The sequence below is a fragment of the Eumetopias jubatus genome, unplaced genomic scaffold, assembly GCF_037043125.1.
Source record: "Eumetopias jubatus isolate StellerSeaLion01/CBP00866 unplaced genomic scaffold, mEumJub1_p1.0 scaffold_4, whole genome shotgun sequence".
Lineage (NCBI taxonomy): Eukaryota > Metazoa > Chordata > Mammalia > Carnivora > Otariidae > Eumetopias > Eumetopias jubatus.
Genome location: NW_028274810.1, coordinates 44,288,519 through 44,307,805, shown reverse-complemented (window position 1 = coordinate 44,307,805; position 19,287 = coordinate 44,288,519). Strand labels below are relative to the sequence as shown.

The following is a 19,287-nucleotide window of genomic DNA, read 5'->3' as shown; positions in this document are numbered from 1 at the left end:
AGTTTAGCTTACCACAGTTTCATGTGTGCTGTCAGAAGACAAAGGATTCTTGGGTCAGAAACAAGACTTTATTGCTAATGGCTCATCATGGAGCATGAGCTTCATGTTTGTGTTGGTTTCAGGTATCCCCATCCTCTAAGATATGGAGTGGTCCAGTTAGATATGTACACAGTGGATTTATACTATAGCTGAGGAACCCCGAGCTAGGGAAACCCTTTTATTATAATGAGCTTCTAGCAAACCTGCTTGACCTTTTTTTCCAGAGGAAGATATTACCTTTATTATACTAGACCCTGAACAAACCTGCCTCTGCTCAGAGGGGGACACTATCTCTGTCTTCCAAGGCTGTTCATTATACAAACATCCTTAAAAAGGTAGTCGAATATAAGACAATTAGTGCCTCTGCTTAAAAGACAGGCAGAAATGTGAGAGACCTGTGGAAAATTGTCTCCCAGTTCTCTTCTGTGTATTACAGCAGTTTGACCACCTTGTTATATAGAGAAAAGTCTAGTACCCTACATACTCAAAAAGAAAAGAGATAAAAAATTACAGTAGAATAAATTTTATTTTTTTTGAGATAATAAATTTCTTTGCAACTAAATATACAGATTTAATTTTCATTTTGATGTTATGTTGGATCAAAACTATGCTTTCTTTGTATCAAAATCCATATAGTTTGGGGGTGGGTGAAATGGGTAAAGGCAATAAACAGGTACAAATTTCCAGTTATAAAATAAATAAGTTCTGGGGATATAATGTACAGCATGGTGACTATAGTTAAAAATTCTGTGTTGCATATTTAAAGTGACTGAAATGAGATTTTAAGTGTTCTCATCACAAAAAAATTGTAACTATGATGATAGATGTTAACTAGACTTATTGTGGTGATCATCTTGCAATATATACATATATTGAATCATGTTATATACCAGAAAATAACATAATGTTATATGTCAATTATATCTCAATTTAAAAAGTAGTACTGATCTAGTATTTAGAAGTATCACACACCAAAACACTAAAGCTTCATAATGTTTTTTGGGGCTAATTATTTCCAAATATTATTCATTTCTGTCCTCTTACTACTGACTCCCACCCTTTAGTTGACTAATTCTTCACCTTGTATTATTTGTGACTTTGGCTTCTCAAGGAAGGGATCACATCTTAATTTCCTTGACTATTCCTTAACACCAAGCACAATATTTTATTTGCAAAAGAACTCAATAAATACTTGCTAACAGGAATATACAATATAAAATACTATTTAACTAGCTTAGAACATATAAATAATAGGAGTTTCAGAACATTAATGTGACCAAAATTTCCACAGGTAACAATAATGCTCTAACACAAAACAACTTTTAAGAGCAGATTAAAAGGGTAAATCTAAAATATAACAAAAATCATATAATTTGTTCCATTGTATAGAAAGGTAATAGGCAGTCATATATTGATTTAAAATTGATTCATTTACAGTGTCATTGAAATTATATTTTCTTTTTTATTTGAGAGAGAGAGAGAACATGAGTGGGAGGGCCAGAGGGAGAGGGAGAGAGAATCTCAAGCAGACTCCCGCTGAGCATGGAGCCTGATGTGGGGCTCAATCTCATGACTTTGAGATCACAACCTGAGCTGAAACCAAGAGTCGGACACTTAACTGACTGTGCCACCCAGGCGCCCCTGCAATTATATTTTCTAATGAAATATTCAATGCAATAAAAATTTGCATGAAGTTAATAGTTTATTAACTTCTAAACCATACAATGGTGAGTATCCTTAACTCAGGACAGAGATGTGTATTAACTTTCTAAATTCAGGTAGTTCTGTAGACGAACCGGTATTAAAAGTGAAAATATTCCATTTGGGAGCATATTGTTGGTCAGTAGTTGAGCCCTGATGGTTATTCTGCAAAGATGTAATAGTTCACATGGATCTTTGTATCTTGTTGAAGGAATGTAGTCGAGCCAATTAGAAATAATTGGACGTCTTCCTAAACTTAGTTGCGTCTGAAGAAAGGGGAAACATTTTAATTTTGTAATATTAATCACTGGTTAGTCCAAATTATTAGCATTTTTATTTTGTATTTAAATTCAGAAAATAGATCTTAAATTTATATAACCCTTATAGTATTTTTTACACAGTTTTTTTTTTTTTTACCCGAGGCAAGTATTTTTATTCCCCTTCTATTCTCACAATGATATATAAAGTTTAAATAACGTCTAAGGACACAAAACATTATTTCTTACAACTATGCATCTGTATTTGTTTTTCATTTTAGACAGATCACGCACTGATGTTTTATCAGCTTCTCCTTCCAGAGTAGTATTGTCAACTTGGCTATATACCAGAATTATCCAGGGGACTTTAAAATATACAAATGCTGAGGCTTTACTCTAGGAATTTTGATTTAATTCGTCTGACGTTGGGCACAGACAACATAAATCTTAAAAGTTCCCCCAGGTGATTCCAAACATTGTAGAATAAAATTTCAAACTGCTAAACCATGAGAAATCTTGATAAGAGACCCATCTATATGAAAAGATAAATTTTTAAGTTTTAAGTAGGGTACCCCTTTTAAAGATTTAATTCTAGAAGCTAAATGTTAAGTTGATTTAAGAAGAAAAGACATTGCTGAGATATTTCTCCAGTAGAACCTATAATCTGTAGACTATATGGTACTTTTGGTACTTTTGCTTAAATGATATATACTATTATTTAGTCAATACTCAGCTATTCAAAAAATATCTAGTATATGCTTTAGCACCTTAGCACCAAGCATTTAACTCATTGCTTGGGATCGTTGCTAGGGTATGTGAAATAGTCTCTGCTCATAGAACTGAGGGATAGATATTTTCAATTGCACAAATATTTTAAGCCTTTATATTTTTATTTCTTGGCATGTGATTATATTTGTGAAGAGAAATGTAACTCATTTTAAATATTCTACTGTAAAGAATTCTATTAAATTTTTAGTTTATGGTGTCCTTAAGACATAGAAATCCTATTAAACACTGGTTATTGTGTAATTAGACTATAATAATAACATACATCTACTTAGTAACTACTAAAATAAACTATAACTTTAAAAATGATTTATTTAGAAGACAAAATCATGCAATAAAGGACTAATAAAGGACTAATTTTCTTTAATTTAGATAATTTAGATTTTACCTATTTTTTAAAAGATTTATTTATTTATTTGAGAGAGAGAGAGAATGAGAGATAGAAAGCATGAGAGGGAAGAGGGTCAGAGGGAGAAGCAGACTCCCTGCTGAGCAGGAAGCCCGATGTGGGACTCGATCCCGGGACTCCAGGATCATGACCTGAGCCGAAGGCAGTCGCTTAACCAACTGAGCCACCCAGGTGCCCTGATTTTACCTATTTTTAATTTATAAGCCTACACTCAATTATTAATTTTTCACTAGGTATAATTCATAGATTAAAAATAAAATTCATTCTTGTCTCACAATTTTATCTTAAAATTGATCAATATTTAAGCCCAAACCCAAAGAACAATATTCTGCTTACCTCTATTTCCCTGATTGAAATGGCAGAAAGCACTCTGGAACATAGCACTAAACATGTTTTGGCATCTTCCTGGATGTCTACAAATTCATGATCAACCATTATTCTCACTCTTGAAGGGTAGAGCAATATTGTTATTATAATGTTGATGGGTTTTTTTTCTCTTTCTAAGATTCCATATTGCAGGAGTATTTTCAAGATATTAGATTGTCTTGTCTGAGCTACATAGAGTAGAGGTGTGATGCCGCTTAGTGGGCTTGGACAGTATACTGGTGTGAAAGTTCTGTGAATCAAACAAACAAAAGCTTCACTGAATACAGAATTAAGAATTGTGGTAAACACTTTGTCTTAATAGTAATGGGAAAATAATAGTATTATCTTAAATATTAAATGTCTTAAATGGCTTTTAATGTAGCTTTATCTTTATGTATGTCTTTTTTTTTAAGATTTTATTTATTTGACAGAGAGATAGCGAGAGCAGAAACAGAAGAAGGGGGAGTGGGAGAGGGAGAAGCAGGCTTCCTGCCGAGCAGGGAGCCCAACATGGGGCTTGATCCCAGGACCCTGGGATCATGACCTGAGCCAAAGGTAGAAATTAACTGAACTACCCAGGGGCCCCTATCTTTATGTATGTCTTAAAAAGAGTTTTCTATTCTATTAATCTAGACCAAACTGAAAGTTAAAAAATAAGAAAATTCCTATTACACATTTAAACTTTGCACTTGTAGAAACAAACCAAAAACGATTTAAATGTATGGGAAGTTTACTTTTAGTAATAGCAATTATGTTTCTCACTGGAGAAATCCTATTGTTGTCAGAACCGGTATTATAAAACTGAGGTAGCTCTGGAAAATTTAAAACAGAAAAAGTAAAAAGGCATTTTAAAAATTTCACTTTATTAATAGAATAAAAGTATGTGACCATTTTGATACCTTTTTGTTTGTTTTCTTCTTGTCAGTCATGAATTGAGTTTGGAGATTAGATGAAAAAGGAGTAAGTTCAACTACCTTAATTTTATTTTCACTTTAATAAAATTAGAATTGGTATTTGTATGTTTAAGCAATGAAAATTATATTTTTTTCTAATTTTATATAGTCCTTACAATTGAAATAGATATTTGTGTTTGCTAATGAATTGGTCTCTGTATGTAGATAGGACATGGTATTACCAACCACAGGGGTTTTTACATTATCAAACCTTGATTTGGCCAAATAAAAATGGCTTTTAGGACTAAAGAAAGGGAAATTTTATTCATGATCCTTTGTCTCTGGAATTCTCTTGATTGGTGTAATAAAATACTAATATGTTTTGTAGAACAGCATACAAACTATAAATACTGGTTTTGGAAAACTGTGCAGAGCGAGGAGTGCCTTATTCAAAAAGAGGAATTTTAAGATTGTATATATTTAATTAATGAGGGAGGCAACACAGTATAATGCTATAAACAATGGAGATTTAAGGGTTCTAGATTCAAGGTTTGGTTTCTCCTAACTAGCTTTATGATGTTTGGTTAGTCAGCCTCTTAGAGTCTTAGTGTCTTTATGCATTTATGTATTCATTTGCTCATTAATTAATTAATTGAACACTTGCTTTCCCAGAGTGTACTGAGTACTAGATACAGAGAGAGAAGGATACAGTCCTTTATATCAAGATGCTTATTATAGTCTAGTAAAGGAAATGGAAAAATAATTCAATAATACAATACAAAATGACAATTGCTATGATAGAAACATGCTTCGTGTACTATAGAAGCAATGAGGAGAGGCACTTAACTCTACCTGGAATAACCATTGTTTTTAGGTTATCCTGGAGCTAAGATTTGAAGGATTAGTAGGTGTTTATCAATAAAAAGATTAGAAGTAAATGTTTCATTTACAAGCATAAAGCAACATTGGAGGATTGTTTTACCTGAACTACCTATATAAAAAGAATGTTTTGTATTAGATATGTTTTCTGTTGAAGTGTATTTAGAAGTCCTAAAAACTTCCCCTGTGGTGATTCCCTTATCAGAAGCTCCAAAGGGAACAGTTTGAAAATCACTAGACCAACTAGTTTATCTCCAAAGCTTTATTGAGTGTTGAAATGCCAAGATTTTGTGATTCACACACACACACACAAAAATAGTGTGGTGTAGTGCAGACTAGCATCTTAGAAATTAAGAAGTTGAGTTTTTGTTGTAACTCTGCCAGTGTTACTATATATATCCTTCTAAGTTCTGTATATAAATATATACATTCTCTGTTGGAATAATCTCCAAATCAGTATTGCCCCAGACATCTCATCTTTTTCATACATACTTCCAATATATATCCCAAATTGAACTCCTAAACTACTTCTCCTTCTTCATTCCCTGTCCTGCTTATAGGTTTTCACTTTCCCAAACCACCATTGCATCCAGCTTTTTCACAGTTCTTTGATTTGTATATGTCCTTTTCCTCCCTTTTCAATTCTGGCAAGTCTGGCTCATCATGTAAGACTCTAATAAACTCTTTTGTAAAGACTTCTTTGATGACCTGAACTTTCTCTTCTCATGACACATTCCTCTATTAAGCCCATATCATTTTGAGTAACTTAACATCTCTAATCTTTCATTTTCTCATCTTCAAAATAAATGGGTGAGCAAGATGTGCAATAAAAATTTAAGCTCCACAAGGGCAACATTTTTGTCTGTTTAACCTGCTGTTAATATCCCTAAATGCCAGAATAATGCTTAGTCCAGAGTAGACCCTCAAGTATTTGTTGATGTTTTTTTACTATTATCCAGAAAAAAATATATATGTAATTAAATTTATTTTGTGGCTTTTGGACCTAACAAGACTGTTAGTGAAGTGCAATCATTTAAATTTTTCAAAGGCAATCTAATTTATTAATCTTGCTTGTTCTTTTTTTTTCAGATATGTCTTTTTTATTGAAGTATAATTGATATATTAGTTTCAGGTCTGCAACATAATGATTCAATATTTGTATACATTGTGAAGCAATTAACATAAGTCTAATTACCATCTGTCCTCAAAAAAATTAGAAAAATATTTTTTCTTGTGATGAGAACTTTCAAGATCTACTCTCAGCACCTTTCAAACATGCAATAAAATATTATTGACTATAGTAATAATGCTGTAAATTACATTACCATGAGTTATTTATTTTACAACTGGAAGTTTGTACTTCTTGACCCCCTTACCCATTTGACCTACCCTCAATCCCCTTCACTCTGGCAACCATCTTTTCTCTGTATTTATGAGTTTTGTTTTGTTTACTTGTTTGTTTTGTTTTTTAGACTCCATATATAAATGAAATCATGTTATTTGTCTTTCTCTGTCTGACTTAGTTCACTTAGCGTAATACCCTCAAGTTCATTCCATGTTGTCAAAAATGGCAAAGTTTCATTCTTTTTAAAAATTTTTAATTATGGGCGCCTGGGTGGCTCAGATGGTTAAGCGTCTGCCTTCGGCTCAGGTCATGATCCCAGCGTCCTGGGATCAAGTCCCGCGTCAGGCTCCCTGCTCTTTGGGAGCCTGCTTCTCCCTCTGCCTCTCTCTCTCTCTCTCTCTCTCTGTCTTTCATGAATGGATAAATAAAATCTTTAAAAAAATTTTTTTTTAATTAATTTTTTTAAGTAGATTCTATGCTGGGCATGGAGCCAAATGTGGGGCTTGAACTCACAACCCTGAGCCACCCAGGCACCCCTTGAACATCTTTTCATGTGCCTGTTAGCTATCTATAGATCTTTTGAGAAAAATGCCCATTCAGATCCTCTGCCCATTTTTTGATAGGCTGTTTTTATTGAGTTGATGATTTCTTTATATATGTTTTGGATATTAACCCCTTATTAGATATATCATTTGCAAATATTCTTTTTCCCATTCAATATGTTGCCTTTGCAGTTTTTTGATGGTTTCCTTCACTGTGCCGAAGCTTTTTAGTTTATTTTTGCTTTTGTTGTCATTGCCTTTGGAGTCAGATCCAAAAAATATTGCCAAGAACAATGTCAGGGAACTTACTGTCTATGTTTTCTTCTAGGAGTTTTATGGTTTCCGGTCTTGAATTCACGTCTTTAATCAATTTTGAGTTAATTTTTTTGTGTGGTATACGATAGTGGTCTAGTTTCATTCTTTTGCATCTGACCAGTTTTTCCAACATCATTTATTGAAGAGACTGTCCTTTCCCCATTGTATATTCTTGTCTTTTTTTTCATAATATTAATTAACCATATATGCATGGGTTTATTTCTGGGCTCTCTATTTGTTCCATTGATCTGTGTGTCTGTTTTTATGCCATACTGTCGTGATTATTATCTTTTTAATATAGTTTGAAATTTGGGAGCATGACACCTCCAGCTTTGTTCTTCTTTTTCAAGACTGCTTTCATTTTTCAATATCTTTCTGTTTCAACACAAATTTTAGGATTGTTCTAATTCTGTGGAAAATGCCATTCAAATTTTGATACAGATTGCATTGAATCTGTAGATTGCTTTGGGTGATGTGGACATTTTAATAATGATTTTTTTAATTCATGAACACAGAATATCTTTCCATTTATTTGTGTCTTCTTCAATTTCTTACATCAATGTCTTAGAGTTTTCAGAGTACAGAGCTATCACCTCCTTGGTTAAATTTATTTCTAGGTATTTTATTTTTTTTAATAATTATTTTTTATAAAGATATTTATTTATTGAGAGAGAGAGAGAGAATGGTAGAGAGCATGCGAGGGAAGAAGGTCAGATGTGGGACTCGATCCTGGGACTCCAGGATCATGACCTGAGCCGAAGGCAGTCGCTTAACCAACTGAGCCACCCAGGCCCCCAAGGTATTTTATTCTTTTTGATGCAATTATAAATGAGATTGTTTTCTTAATTTATTTTGCTGATAGTTCACAGTATATAAAAACAACAGATTTTGTATATTGATTTTATACCTTGTAACTTTACTGAATTTATTCATTTTAACTATTTTGGTGGAGTCTTTAGGGCTTTCTATATATAAAATAATGTCACCTATATATAGTGGCAGTTTTACTTTTTCTTTTCCAATTTGGATGTATTTTATTTTATTTTTTAATTTATTTTAATTTATATTTTATTTGCCTAATTGCTCTGTCTAGGACTTCTAATACTATGTTGAATAAAAGTGGTGAGAGTTGGCATCCTTGTCTTGTTCCTGATCTTAAAGCAGTGGGTATGATGTTAGTTGTGGGTTTGTCATATATAGTATTTATGATGTTGAGGTACCTTCCATCTATACCCATCATGTTGATGGTTTTTATCATAAATGGATGTTGAATTTTGTCAAATGCATTATCTTCATCTATTAAGATTAGATAATATAATTTTTATCCTTCATTTTTTTAATGTGGTGTGTTATGTTGATTGATTTGCAGGTATTGAACCATCCTTACATCCCTTTAACAAATCCTACTTGATCATGGTGTGTATGATCCTTTTGATGTATTACTGAATTTGGCTCTCTAATATTTTGTTGAGGCTTTTTGCATCCATGTTCATCAAGGATATTGGCCTGTAATTTTATTTATTTTTTTACAGTGTCCATGTCTGGTTTTCTCACTAGGGTAATTCTGGCCTTGTAAAATGAGTTTGGAAGTGTTAACTCCTTTTCAGTTTTTGGAAGGGTTTGAGAAGGATAGGTATTAAATCTTCTTTGAATATTTGGTAGAATTCACCAGTGAAGCTGTCTGGTCCTGGACGTTTGTTTTTTGGGAAGTTTTTGATTACTGATTCAATCTCTTTACTAGTAATTGGTTTATTCAGACTTTTGTGTTTCTTCACAAATCAGTCTTAGAGGATTGTATGTTTCTGGGAACTTATCCATTTCTTTCAGGTTGTTGAATTTTTGGTGTATAATTGTTTATAATTGTCTCTAATGATCCTTTTGTATTTCTTTGATATTAGTTGTAATTTTTATTTCATTTCTGATTTTTGCATTTGGACTCTTTTTCTTGATGAGTCCAGCTAAAAGTTTGTCAGTTTTGTTTATCTTTTCAAAGAACCAGTTCTTAAGTCTCATTGATCTTTTTTATTTTTAGTTTGTATTTCATTTATTTCTGCTCTGATCTTATTTCCTTCCTTCTACTAACTGAGCTTCATTTGTTTTTCTTTTTCTAGTTCCTTTAGGTGTAAATTTAGTTTTTTTTAAAGATTTTATTTATTTATTTATTTGAGAGGGAGAGAGAGAGAGGGAGAGAGAGAGCAGGAGCAGGGGGAGGGATGGAGGGAGAAGCAGACTCCTGTCTGAGCAGGGAGCCTGATGCGAGGCTCTATCCCATGACCTGAGCGGAAGGCAGACACTTAATGACTGAGCCACCCAGGCACCCCATTGTAAAGTTAGTTTATTTGAGCTTTTTCTAGTTTTTTTTTTTTTCTTTTTGAGGTAGGCCTGTATCACTGTAGTCTTCCCTATTAGAACTGCTTTTGCTTTAACTCATTGATTTTGGTAAGTTGTATTTCTATTTTCATTTATTTCAAGGTATTTTTTGATTTCTCCTTTCACTTCTTTATTGACACATTGGTTGTTCAGTAGCACATTTTTTAATCTCCACATATTTATGATTTTTCCAGTGTTCTTATAATTTATTTCTAGTGTCACACCATTGTGATTGGAAAAGATACTTGATATGATTTCAGTCTTGGATTTATTGTGACTTGTTTTGTGGTCTAACATATAATCTATCCTGGAGACTATTCCATGTGTACTTGAGAAGAATGTATATTTTGCTGTTTTTGTATGCAGAGTTTTATATATATATATATATATATATCCTCAAAATACATATGTATATATAACTCTGCATATATATATATTTATACAAAGTCCATCTGGTCTAATGTATCAACTGAGATTGATATTTTCTTATTGATTTTCTGCCTGAATGGTCAATCCATTGATGTAAGTAGTATATTAAAGCCTCTTTCTCTTGTTTTATTGCTGTCAATTTCTCCCTTTAGGTCTGTTAATACTTGCTTTATATATTTAGATGCTTCTGTGTTGGGTGCATAAATATTTACAGATGCTATATCTTATTGTTGGATTGACCCTTTTATTTTTATATAATGCCTATTTTTTGTCTTTTATTAGTCTTTAAAGTCTATTTTATCTGATATAAGTATAACTACCCTTGCTTTTCGGGGGGGGGGGAGGGTTCCATTTCATGAAACATCTTCTTCCATCCCTTCACTTTCAGTCTGTGTGTGTCCTTACATATGAAGTAAGTTCTTGTAGGCAGTAAGGTAGAGAGATAGTGCAAAGATGGTACCTACCTATGCCAGCACTAGCAAAGTAGAGGGAGAATGCTGAAAAGATGTTCACTGTGCCTTTGTTCCTGGAAAGTCTTAACAGGCTCTGCCCCTCTGGCACATACCTTAAGGTTAGCAAATTAATCTCTTTCACGTATGGTCTAGGCACTTTTCAATCTGTTACTTTTGTACTTGGTCCCAAAGTGAATGTGTCTGCTTGTGAATCCTCTAAGAGTGGAATCTCCATTTCCTACAGCACTATTTCTCCTGAACGTAAGTTCTGTTGGTTTTTAAAGCCAGGTGTTTTGGGGGCTCATCTCTCCAGTGCAGGTCCCAAGGGTTGGAGTGTCTGGTGTGGGACACAAACCCCTTGCTTCTCAGGGAGAAGCTCTGTATTTGTGAGATCCCTATCTCCTCCTGTTTGTGGGTTGGCATGCCAGGGGTGGGATTTTTGGCAAGACCATGTGTTTGCTTCCCCTACCCATCTAACGTGGTCTGTTCATCTTTTTTTTTTTTATTTGTTTTTTTGAGGGTGTGGGTAGAGAGGGACAGAGAAAGAGGGAGGGAGAGAATCATAAGCAGGCTCCAGGCTCAGCATGGAACCTGATGCAGGGCTCCAATCTCACAAACCTGAGATCATGACCTGAGCCAAAATCAAGAGTTGGATGCTTAACTGAGCCACCCAGTTTCCCCAATCTGTTCATCTTTTGCTCTGGAGGATCTGTTCAGCTAGTTTTGGGGGTTTTCTTAGAGGGAATTGTTGCATATATAGATGTAGATTTGTTGTGTCCCTTGGAGGAGGTCAGTTCAGGATTCTCCTATACTACCATCTTGAACCACCTTTGATCTTGCTCACTCTTAAGATATTTGACTAAGAATATTGCTAAGTATAGGAATTCAGGAGACTTGTGGGGACAAAGATACCACAAGTTGTCCTTGGTAAGATTTGGAGATATTAGCTGATTTTAAAATATTAAGATTGATACTACCTTTAGAAGTAGTTTTAGACCAAAAATGTTGAAAACATAACTAAAACTCAAATAGGCTTAAAATGAGATTTAAAAGTCTAATCTGTACCCAAATGACATGGTTAATCCTCATGTTTAAAGAGCATGTTACTGTAAACCAAAATTTGCTTAATCTGTACTGACAGTTAATTACAACAGTACTTATATGGATGGAGTAAGGCAAGCACAGCAAGAATTAGTTTTTCAATGTGAAGTTAATGAACTGAACCCTCTGTATCTGAAAATCTGTCATATATGCTTATGAAATGGGGCATGATATTTCCATATAGACATGCAGAGAATGATTCAGTTTTGTAGCTATACTAATTATTTCTATTTTTTCTACTCCTCTTTTAGTTTTTAGCCACCAAATTTAAAAGATGCTTATCCATAATTTTATTTCTGATATTTAAGACAGTTGAGTTTCTTGGAACCATGTTTTATCCTAACTTAGTAGGGCTATTTTCTCCAAGTTATCCACCTACCTCTTTGGCTGTTCCTTTTCAACCATCTTTGACTGGTTTCTCTTTCTCTGCCCTTAACATCTAAGTAAAGAAGATTTGGCCTTTTGACTAATTTTCTTTTGACTTATTGTTCTCAGGCAGGTTCATCCATGACCATAACTTAAATTACTATCTATTAATTTATTCAACAAATATTTATTGAATGCATTCTGTATGCCAAGCAACATATCACTTGGGATATGTGAGTGAACATAACAAAGATGGCTGCTTGCATTGTAGTGAGGGAAAACAACACAGAATGAGCATAGCAAAAAAAAAATAATAATTTTATAATATGTTAGAAGATTTGATAAGAAAAAAGAGAAAGTAGAGAAGTATAGGAAGTATGGAAGTGCTAGGAGGATATATAAGCGCATTTTCCAATTTTAAATAGGATGATAGGAGAAGGCATTACTGAAAGGTGACATCTGAATAAAGAGGAAGGAGATGAAGACATTAATTATTTAGATATTTAAGGATCCTAAGGCAGGAGTGTTCTGGAGTGGTAAGGGAAGAGTAAGGGAGCCATTGTAGCTGAAAGAGTGAAAAGGGTGAGGAGGAATAGGAAACAAGGACAGATAATGGGATGCCACATCCTGTAGAGCCTGGTAGATCACTGAAAGGACTTCCATCTTTTACTCTAAATGGAATGGAGGAACCATTGGAGATTTTGAATAGAAAAGCAATGTGATCTTACCTTTGTTGAGAATTTGTTACGGGATAGGAGGAAGAAAATTACTTAGTACAAGGTAATAACAATAGAGATGGTCAGATTTTGTGTATTGTTTGAAGGTAGAACCAACAGATATCCTGACAGATAAAATGTGGAATGTAAGAGAAAGACACATCAAGGATGATGCTATCTAGATATCTACTGTACCTGGATATCCCTTAGGTAATGCAAACTCTTATGTCCCAAACTGAATTTTTAAGTCCTTTATAATAACCTTGATAGATTTGTGGTATGACGATTGTGGTAAGCTGGATAATGGCCTCTCAAATTGTCAAAAGGGAGTTTGCAGATCTAATTAAGGTAAGGATCTTGAGACGGGAGATTATGCAGGTGGACCCAGTGTAATTACAAGGGCCCTTATAAGATGTGTCAGAGAAAAATAGAATCAGTGTCAGTGAAGGAGCTATGACTCTATAATGCGGGGCTTTGAAGATGGAGGAAGAAGCCATGAACCAAGGAATGCAGGAAGCCTCTATAAGCTGACAAGGAAACCCATTCTCCTGTAGAGCTTCTAGAAAGAACCAGTCCTGCTGACCTCTTGATTTTAGCCCAGTAGCTTCATTTTGGACTTCTGACTTCCAGAACGAAAAAATAATACATTTATATCATTTTAAGCCACTAAGTTTGTGACAATTTGTTACAAGAGGAAACTAATACAGCCATCAATGAGTCTTAAAATTTAGAAATTTGAAATTAACTCTTGTCTTTCTCTGATGCTCTGCTTCTAATCACTCACTGTGTTTTGTTATTCTATTTAATAATATCTCCTCTTTCCCCTACTGCTATTTAAGTTCTCATTATGTCTTACCTGGACAGTTGTGGTATTAAAGAATAGCCAGAAGCTGGAGAAGATGGTGGCAGAGCAGAATTAGTTCTTTCCCTAAAACTATTATAGATACATATGGAAGCTAAGTTAGCACAGAGTGCCTACTATGCAAATTCAGCTTCAAGCAACCTCTCCAGTTACCTACCTCTTTTCAATAAGATTGCTTCCCACAACCCTTTTTCTATAGAAGTTCTGGAACTGCCACTGTACCTGGAGTGTTTGAGCTACTGACTGGTCTCCTGACTGGTCTCTCTGCCTCTAGTCCCAGCCTCCCTTCCCAGTCTAGTCTTCAAATGGGAGCTGATGAATCTTTTCATACTACAAATCTGACCTTCACTGGTTAGGCATCACTCATGGTGTAAATTTCAAATTCCTTAGCATGGTCTACAAAGTACTTCAGGCTTTCACTTTTAGGCTTCATCTGTCACTACTACCTGATTTCCTATCTTACTTTCTAGCAACTGAATAATTATCTAGATAATAATTGTTATAGACAATTCTGATAATCACTGAATGCAACATATTGTTTGTATCTCCTTTGGTTTTAGTCATCCCGCCTCTGCCTAGATTATATTTCTTCAAGGGCTAAAGGAAGGGAAAACCTCCTTTCATATTTTGAAAATCAATTTAAGACATCCTCTCTTCTAGAGAGCTTTCTCAGGTATCTGTTCCTTCCCAATAGTGTTAAATTCTTTCTCTGTTCTCTCTACTTGCACATGCTTCTATTTTTGCATTTATAGTATAATTATAATTTTTATGGTTCACTTACTAGTCTGTGAGCTCTCCAAAATCAGGAAATATGGTTATTTGGTTTTGTATTCCCCCAAAATAACACAGTGTTTGGAGAAAATGCTTAATAAAAGATTATTGTTTTTTTTAACTGAATGGTATCATCTCTCTTTAACCACTTATGGTTTGTCATACAACAGCATTTAGATTACTATTGGTGGTCTGTTATAAAAATGAATAAACTTAAGTTCCTTTCCCTCATTTGTTCTATCTCCTCTCCTCCGGGGACCTATTTAGACACTCCATTATTACAATGGGGAAATTATCATACTGGAGTGTATCCTGGGGAAGGTGACCAAAAAATATTGCTGTAAGAATAAAGAACAACAGATAATAGGAAACTTAAGGTATTCATTATGGGGATATAATAGCTGTGTTCAAATATTTGAGAGATTTTCATGTAGGAGAAAAAAATAGACTTTGTTCTCTGTAGCTCTGGGGGCAGAATTGGAGAAATGGAGACAGATTTTAGTGCATGATGAGTAAGAAGAATCTAATAAAGCTGCATAAAAATTCACTTTTTCTTTCAACAAAATCTTGATAGAGCTCTTGCAATGTATCTGCATAGTTCTAGGCACTGAGGATTAAATGTTGAGGAAGTAGTCAGGGTTTTTCCTCTTAATGGAACTTACTTTAATGACAGTGGATAGTGAACAAACAAATCAATGGGAAAAAAAACAGCAAATGAACATATAGTGATCGATGTTGTGCAGAGAATTAAAAGTGTCATGATAGTGAATGAGTGACTTCTTTAGATGATGAGACCAGAGAAGGCCTCTCTGAAGGGATGACATTTATTTATGTATTTATTTATGTATCTATTTATTTATTTTAAAGATTTTATTTATTTGACAGAGACAGACACAGTGAGAGAGGGAACACAAGCAGGGGGAGTGGGAGAGGGAGAAGAAGGCTTCCCGCAGAGCAGGGAGCCCGACACGGGGCTCCATCCCAGGACCCTGGGATCATGACCTGAGCTGAAGGCAGACACTTAACGATTGAGCCACCCAAGCGCCCCCAGAAGGGATGACATTTATACTGTGTTCCACCTGATAAAAAGGAATTAGTCATAGGAAGATCCGAGTGAAGAGATTTCCAGGCAGAGGGAACAGTTATTATTATTATTTTTTAAATAAATTTGAGTATAGTTGACACACAGTTATATTAGTTTCAGGTGTACAACTCAATGACTCAACAAGTTTATACATTATGCTGTGTTCACAAGTGTAGCTACCATCTGTCACCATACAATGCTGTTACAAATTCATTAGCTACTTTCCCTATGCTATGCCTTTTATTCCTGTGACTTACTCATTCCATAACTGGAGGCTTCCATCTCCCATTCCCCTTCACTCATTTTGCCCATCCCCTTCCCCCCTTCCCTCTAGCAACCATCATTTTGTTCTCTCTATTTATGGGTCTGTTTCTGCTTTTTCTCTATTTATTCATTTTGTTCTTGAGATTCCACATCTGAGTGAAATCATATGATATTTGTCTTTCTCAGTCTGACTTATTTCACTTGGAGACAACAGTCATTACAGGACCTTCAGGTAGGAATGAAATTGAAGATGTTCAAGAAACAGAAAGGTCTGGGTGGCTGGAATATAGTATTCAAGGGGGAGAATGACATGAGATTGGATTTGGTTGATATAGTGAGAGACCAGATCATGTGGGACTTTTAAAAAATGGGTATTGAGTTTGAATTTTATTTCACTCGTAATGGAAAAGATTTGGAGGATTTTAAGCATGGGTGATATATTTCACATTTTTATAAGGTTGTTCAGGCTTCTGAGTCAAGAATAGATTATAGGAGTTGAGAGGGAAGAGTGGAAGCTGAAAGACTCTTTGGCAATCTGTAGCGGTTGTTCAGGGCAAGAGATGAATGTGGCTTCACCTGGGTTAGAATGGAGGGAACAAAAAGTGTAATTGGGATATGTTGTAAAGACATAGTCAAAAGGACTTGCTAATGTGTTGATAAACGAAAGAGAAGAATCAAGAATAAATCCTGGATTTCTGTCTTGAGCAACAGGATAGAACAAAAGGGGCCATTAGTCAGATAGGGAATTCAGGGGAAGGAACAGATTGACAGGGAGAGAGTGAGTTAGATTAATATTCTGTTTTATTTCTGTTAAGTTTGAGATGCTTTGTGGAGATGTTGAGTAGACAACTTTATATAGAAGGAATCTGGAGCTCAGAGGAAGAAAGGTCAGGGCTGGAGAGAAAGTGGGGAGTAACTGGCATACACATAATATTTAAAGTCCTGGGAGACAGAACAGGTATAGCTGGGAAACAGAAGCGTCCCTGGGCGAAGGAATGGTTTACCTCATGAAATAGTTAACTACTACTAGAGTTGTTCAAGCAGAGACCATATGATCATCAGCCAGGGATGTTCAACATAGGGTTGCTGCCCCAGGTGGAAGTTTGCTAATGAATTCATAGATCCCATCTGAATCTAAATAAAATTCTATGATTCTGCAAGATCCAGATGATGTCATGGTACATAGAATTGGCTAGTAATGTATTTTCCCTTGTGGATGTATCTAAGTCAAAATTTCTCGATTTTAAAACTGTCACTTAAGACAGTTGTTAATGGCACTGTATCATATCCCACTGTGTGTTTCTCTTTATTTCATTTTCCTTCCTCTCCTTTCAGTTTTCCCCTTTTGCTTCCCATTTAAAAATTTTTTACATTTATCTTCTCTTCCTCTGTTTTACTCCATTTTTCTTTTCCTTGGGCCTACAACATAAGCGTTACTTAGTCCAGGTAGTGACACTCAGAAGCTGCTGCTCTTTGCGATAGTTACAGATATAATTGTCCTTAAAACAACCAAAAGGTGCTATTTGGGGGTTTTATTTACTGATATCCCAGACCGCAGCTAGTTCATGTACTTGGGTGATCATTAAGGAAAGCAATCTAGTGGTTCTCCAATATCACAGTGATACACAATCAAGAGGATAACTGCTTCAGGCAGAATCTAAATTGGTTTAGTCTTTAACTGATCTTATCTGTCTTGTTTTTTACTGCATTCTTGCTCCTATCATTGTGCCTAGCTGGTATAGTGCCTTATACATAGTAAGGTGGTATATAAGTAATTTGTTGAATGAGTGAACAAATGCACATTAGTTCTAATCAAGCTGGTACCCAAAACTGTAGAGTGAGTTAGTTACTGCAAACTAAGTAACTTTAGAATCTATATTATAGACTTTACAAAGAGGTCACATTGAATATTTTATTCTATAAGATCCTCAGTAGTATTCATTATTTAGTTTGGCATTTCAGACTATGTGAAAATTTGGTTCTATAACAGAATCAGATATTTGACTTCATTGTGTTCAATCTTGGAGAATTTGGAGTCATACAAAAAGGGAATTATTATGTTTAATAACTATTACTAAGTGAATATGTGTGTATATTCTGCATTATACTTTGAAAGTCATTTTACTATATATGCACTACAGATATATATTATCAGTATTTTCAAGAAGAGATCACGGTATAACCCAAAATAATGTCTTTGTCTATTTAGAGAAATCTAAGTTGTTGAACATGCCATTACCTTGAGCACTAACATGTAAACTTTATAGAGCGGAACTTCTAGAAATTTATTGGCAATAATAATGTATGTATAAGGGAGCATTTATTGAATAAATAATGAAGGAGTGAACAAATGAATGAGCAATCAAGTCAGGATTCCTCATCCATATGTAGCCACTATGTGTGTTGATTTTAGAAAAAAAGAAGTAATACAATCTCCTAAAGAGAAATTTTCTCCTCTTATGGTGAAAACATGAGATTATTACCTCCAAATCAGTGCCAGGTTACAACTTCTGTCTTGAACATAGTCCTTTGTCTTCTTGAGAAGCAGTTCCACAAAGTCAGGATTACCTTTTCTGGCGAAAACCCAGTACAGAATTGTATTCACACATATTTCAGTAAATTCAAAATTAAAATTTAGTTCAAAACGGTATCCTGATTTTTCCACAAATGCAATATAATCTGAAAGTAGTATGTCAAACCCATCCAAGTCGACATACCTCAGAATTTTTGCCAGGGTTCTATAAATCCTAGGTTCATAACAGTGATATCCCCACTGACCCAAAAACTGCAAGGATGGTCGTTTAACAATTTTGTCAATGAGATTGCAGAATATATTGCTTCTTGGACAAGAAGTCTTTCGGCATAATTTAGAAGATTTACTCATTGCTATTTAAGGCAACAATATAGAAATAAAATCACAGGAAGTCATACTGCACTCCTTCAGTTAGATATTTTGATAACATGGTAGGCTTTACTCCATAGACAGGAAGTGCCCTTTTAAACTGTAGCCAGAAAAAATATCATATGAAATATTACCATAAAGTACTGGATGACATCACAATAGATGGTGATCTGTCATCAGCATAGGTCAGAAATTTGGGATAGTATATGTAACTGGTGACATTTGAGAGACATGTATTGGACATAAATGGCATGTGTAACAGCTAAGAGCTAATATTTTTAAGTCTAAAACTTCAGCTCAAGGCAGAATGTATTTTCGTGAAGTACTGAAAACACAGTCTATAATATATTAGACAAAATAATATTAATAACCTGGTTGGTGATTCCTTTTAGGCTGTCATGTTCTGCATGAGTACTGCATGTTCTCACTTAAACCTCA

At 34.6% G+C, this 19,287-nt stretch overlaps 1 protein-coding gene across 1 annotated transcript; it reads right to left on the bottom strand.

The window, feature by feature from the left end:
* Nucleotides 1–1,799: 1,799 nt before the first annotated feature.
* Nucleotides 1,800–18,831, bottom strand: ASB17 (ankyrin repeat and SOCS box containing 17). The gene is made up of 3 exons (XM_028102583.2): nt 18,431–18,831; nt 3,529–3,808; nt 1,800–2,006 (listed from the first exon to the last, which is right to left on the bottom strand). Exons 1-3 carry the CDS (start codon nt 18,829–18,831, stop codon nt 1,800–1,802), a joined length of 888 nt encoding a protein of 295 aa, XP_027958384.1.
* Between the last annotated feature and the right edge of the window lie 456 nt (nt 18,832–19,287).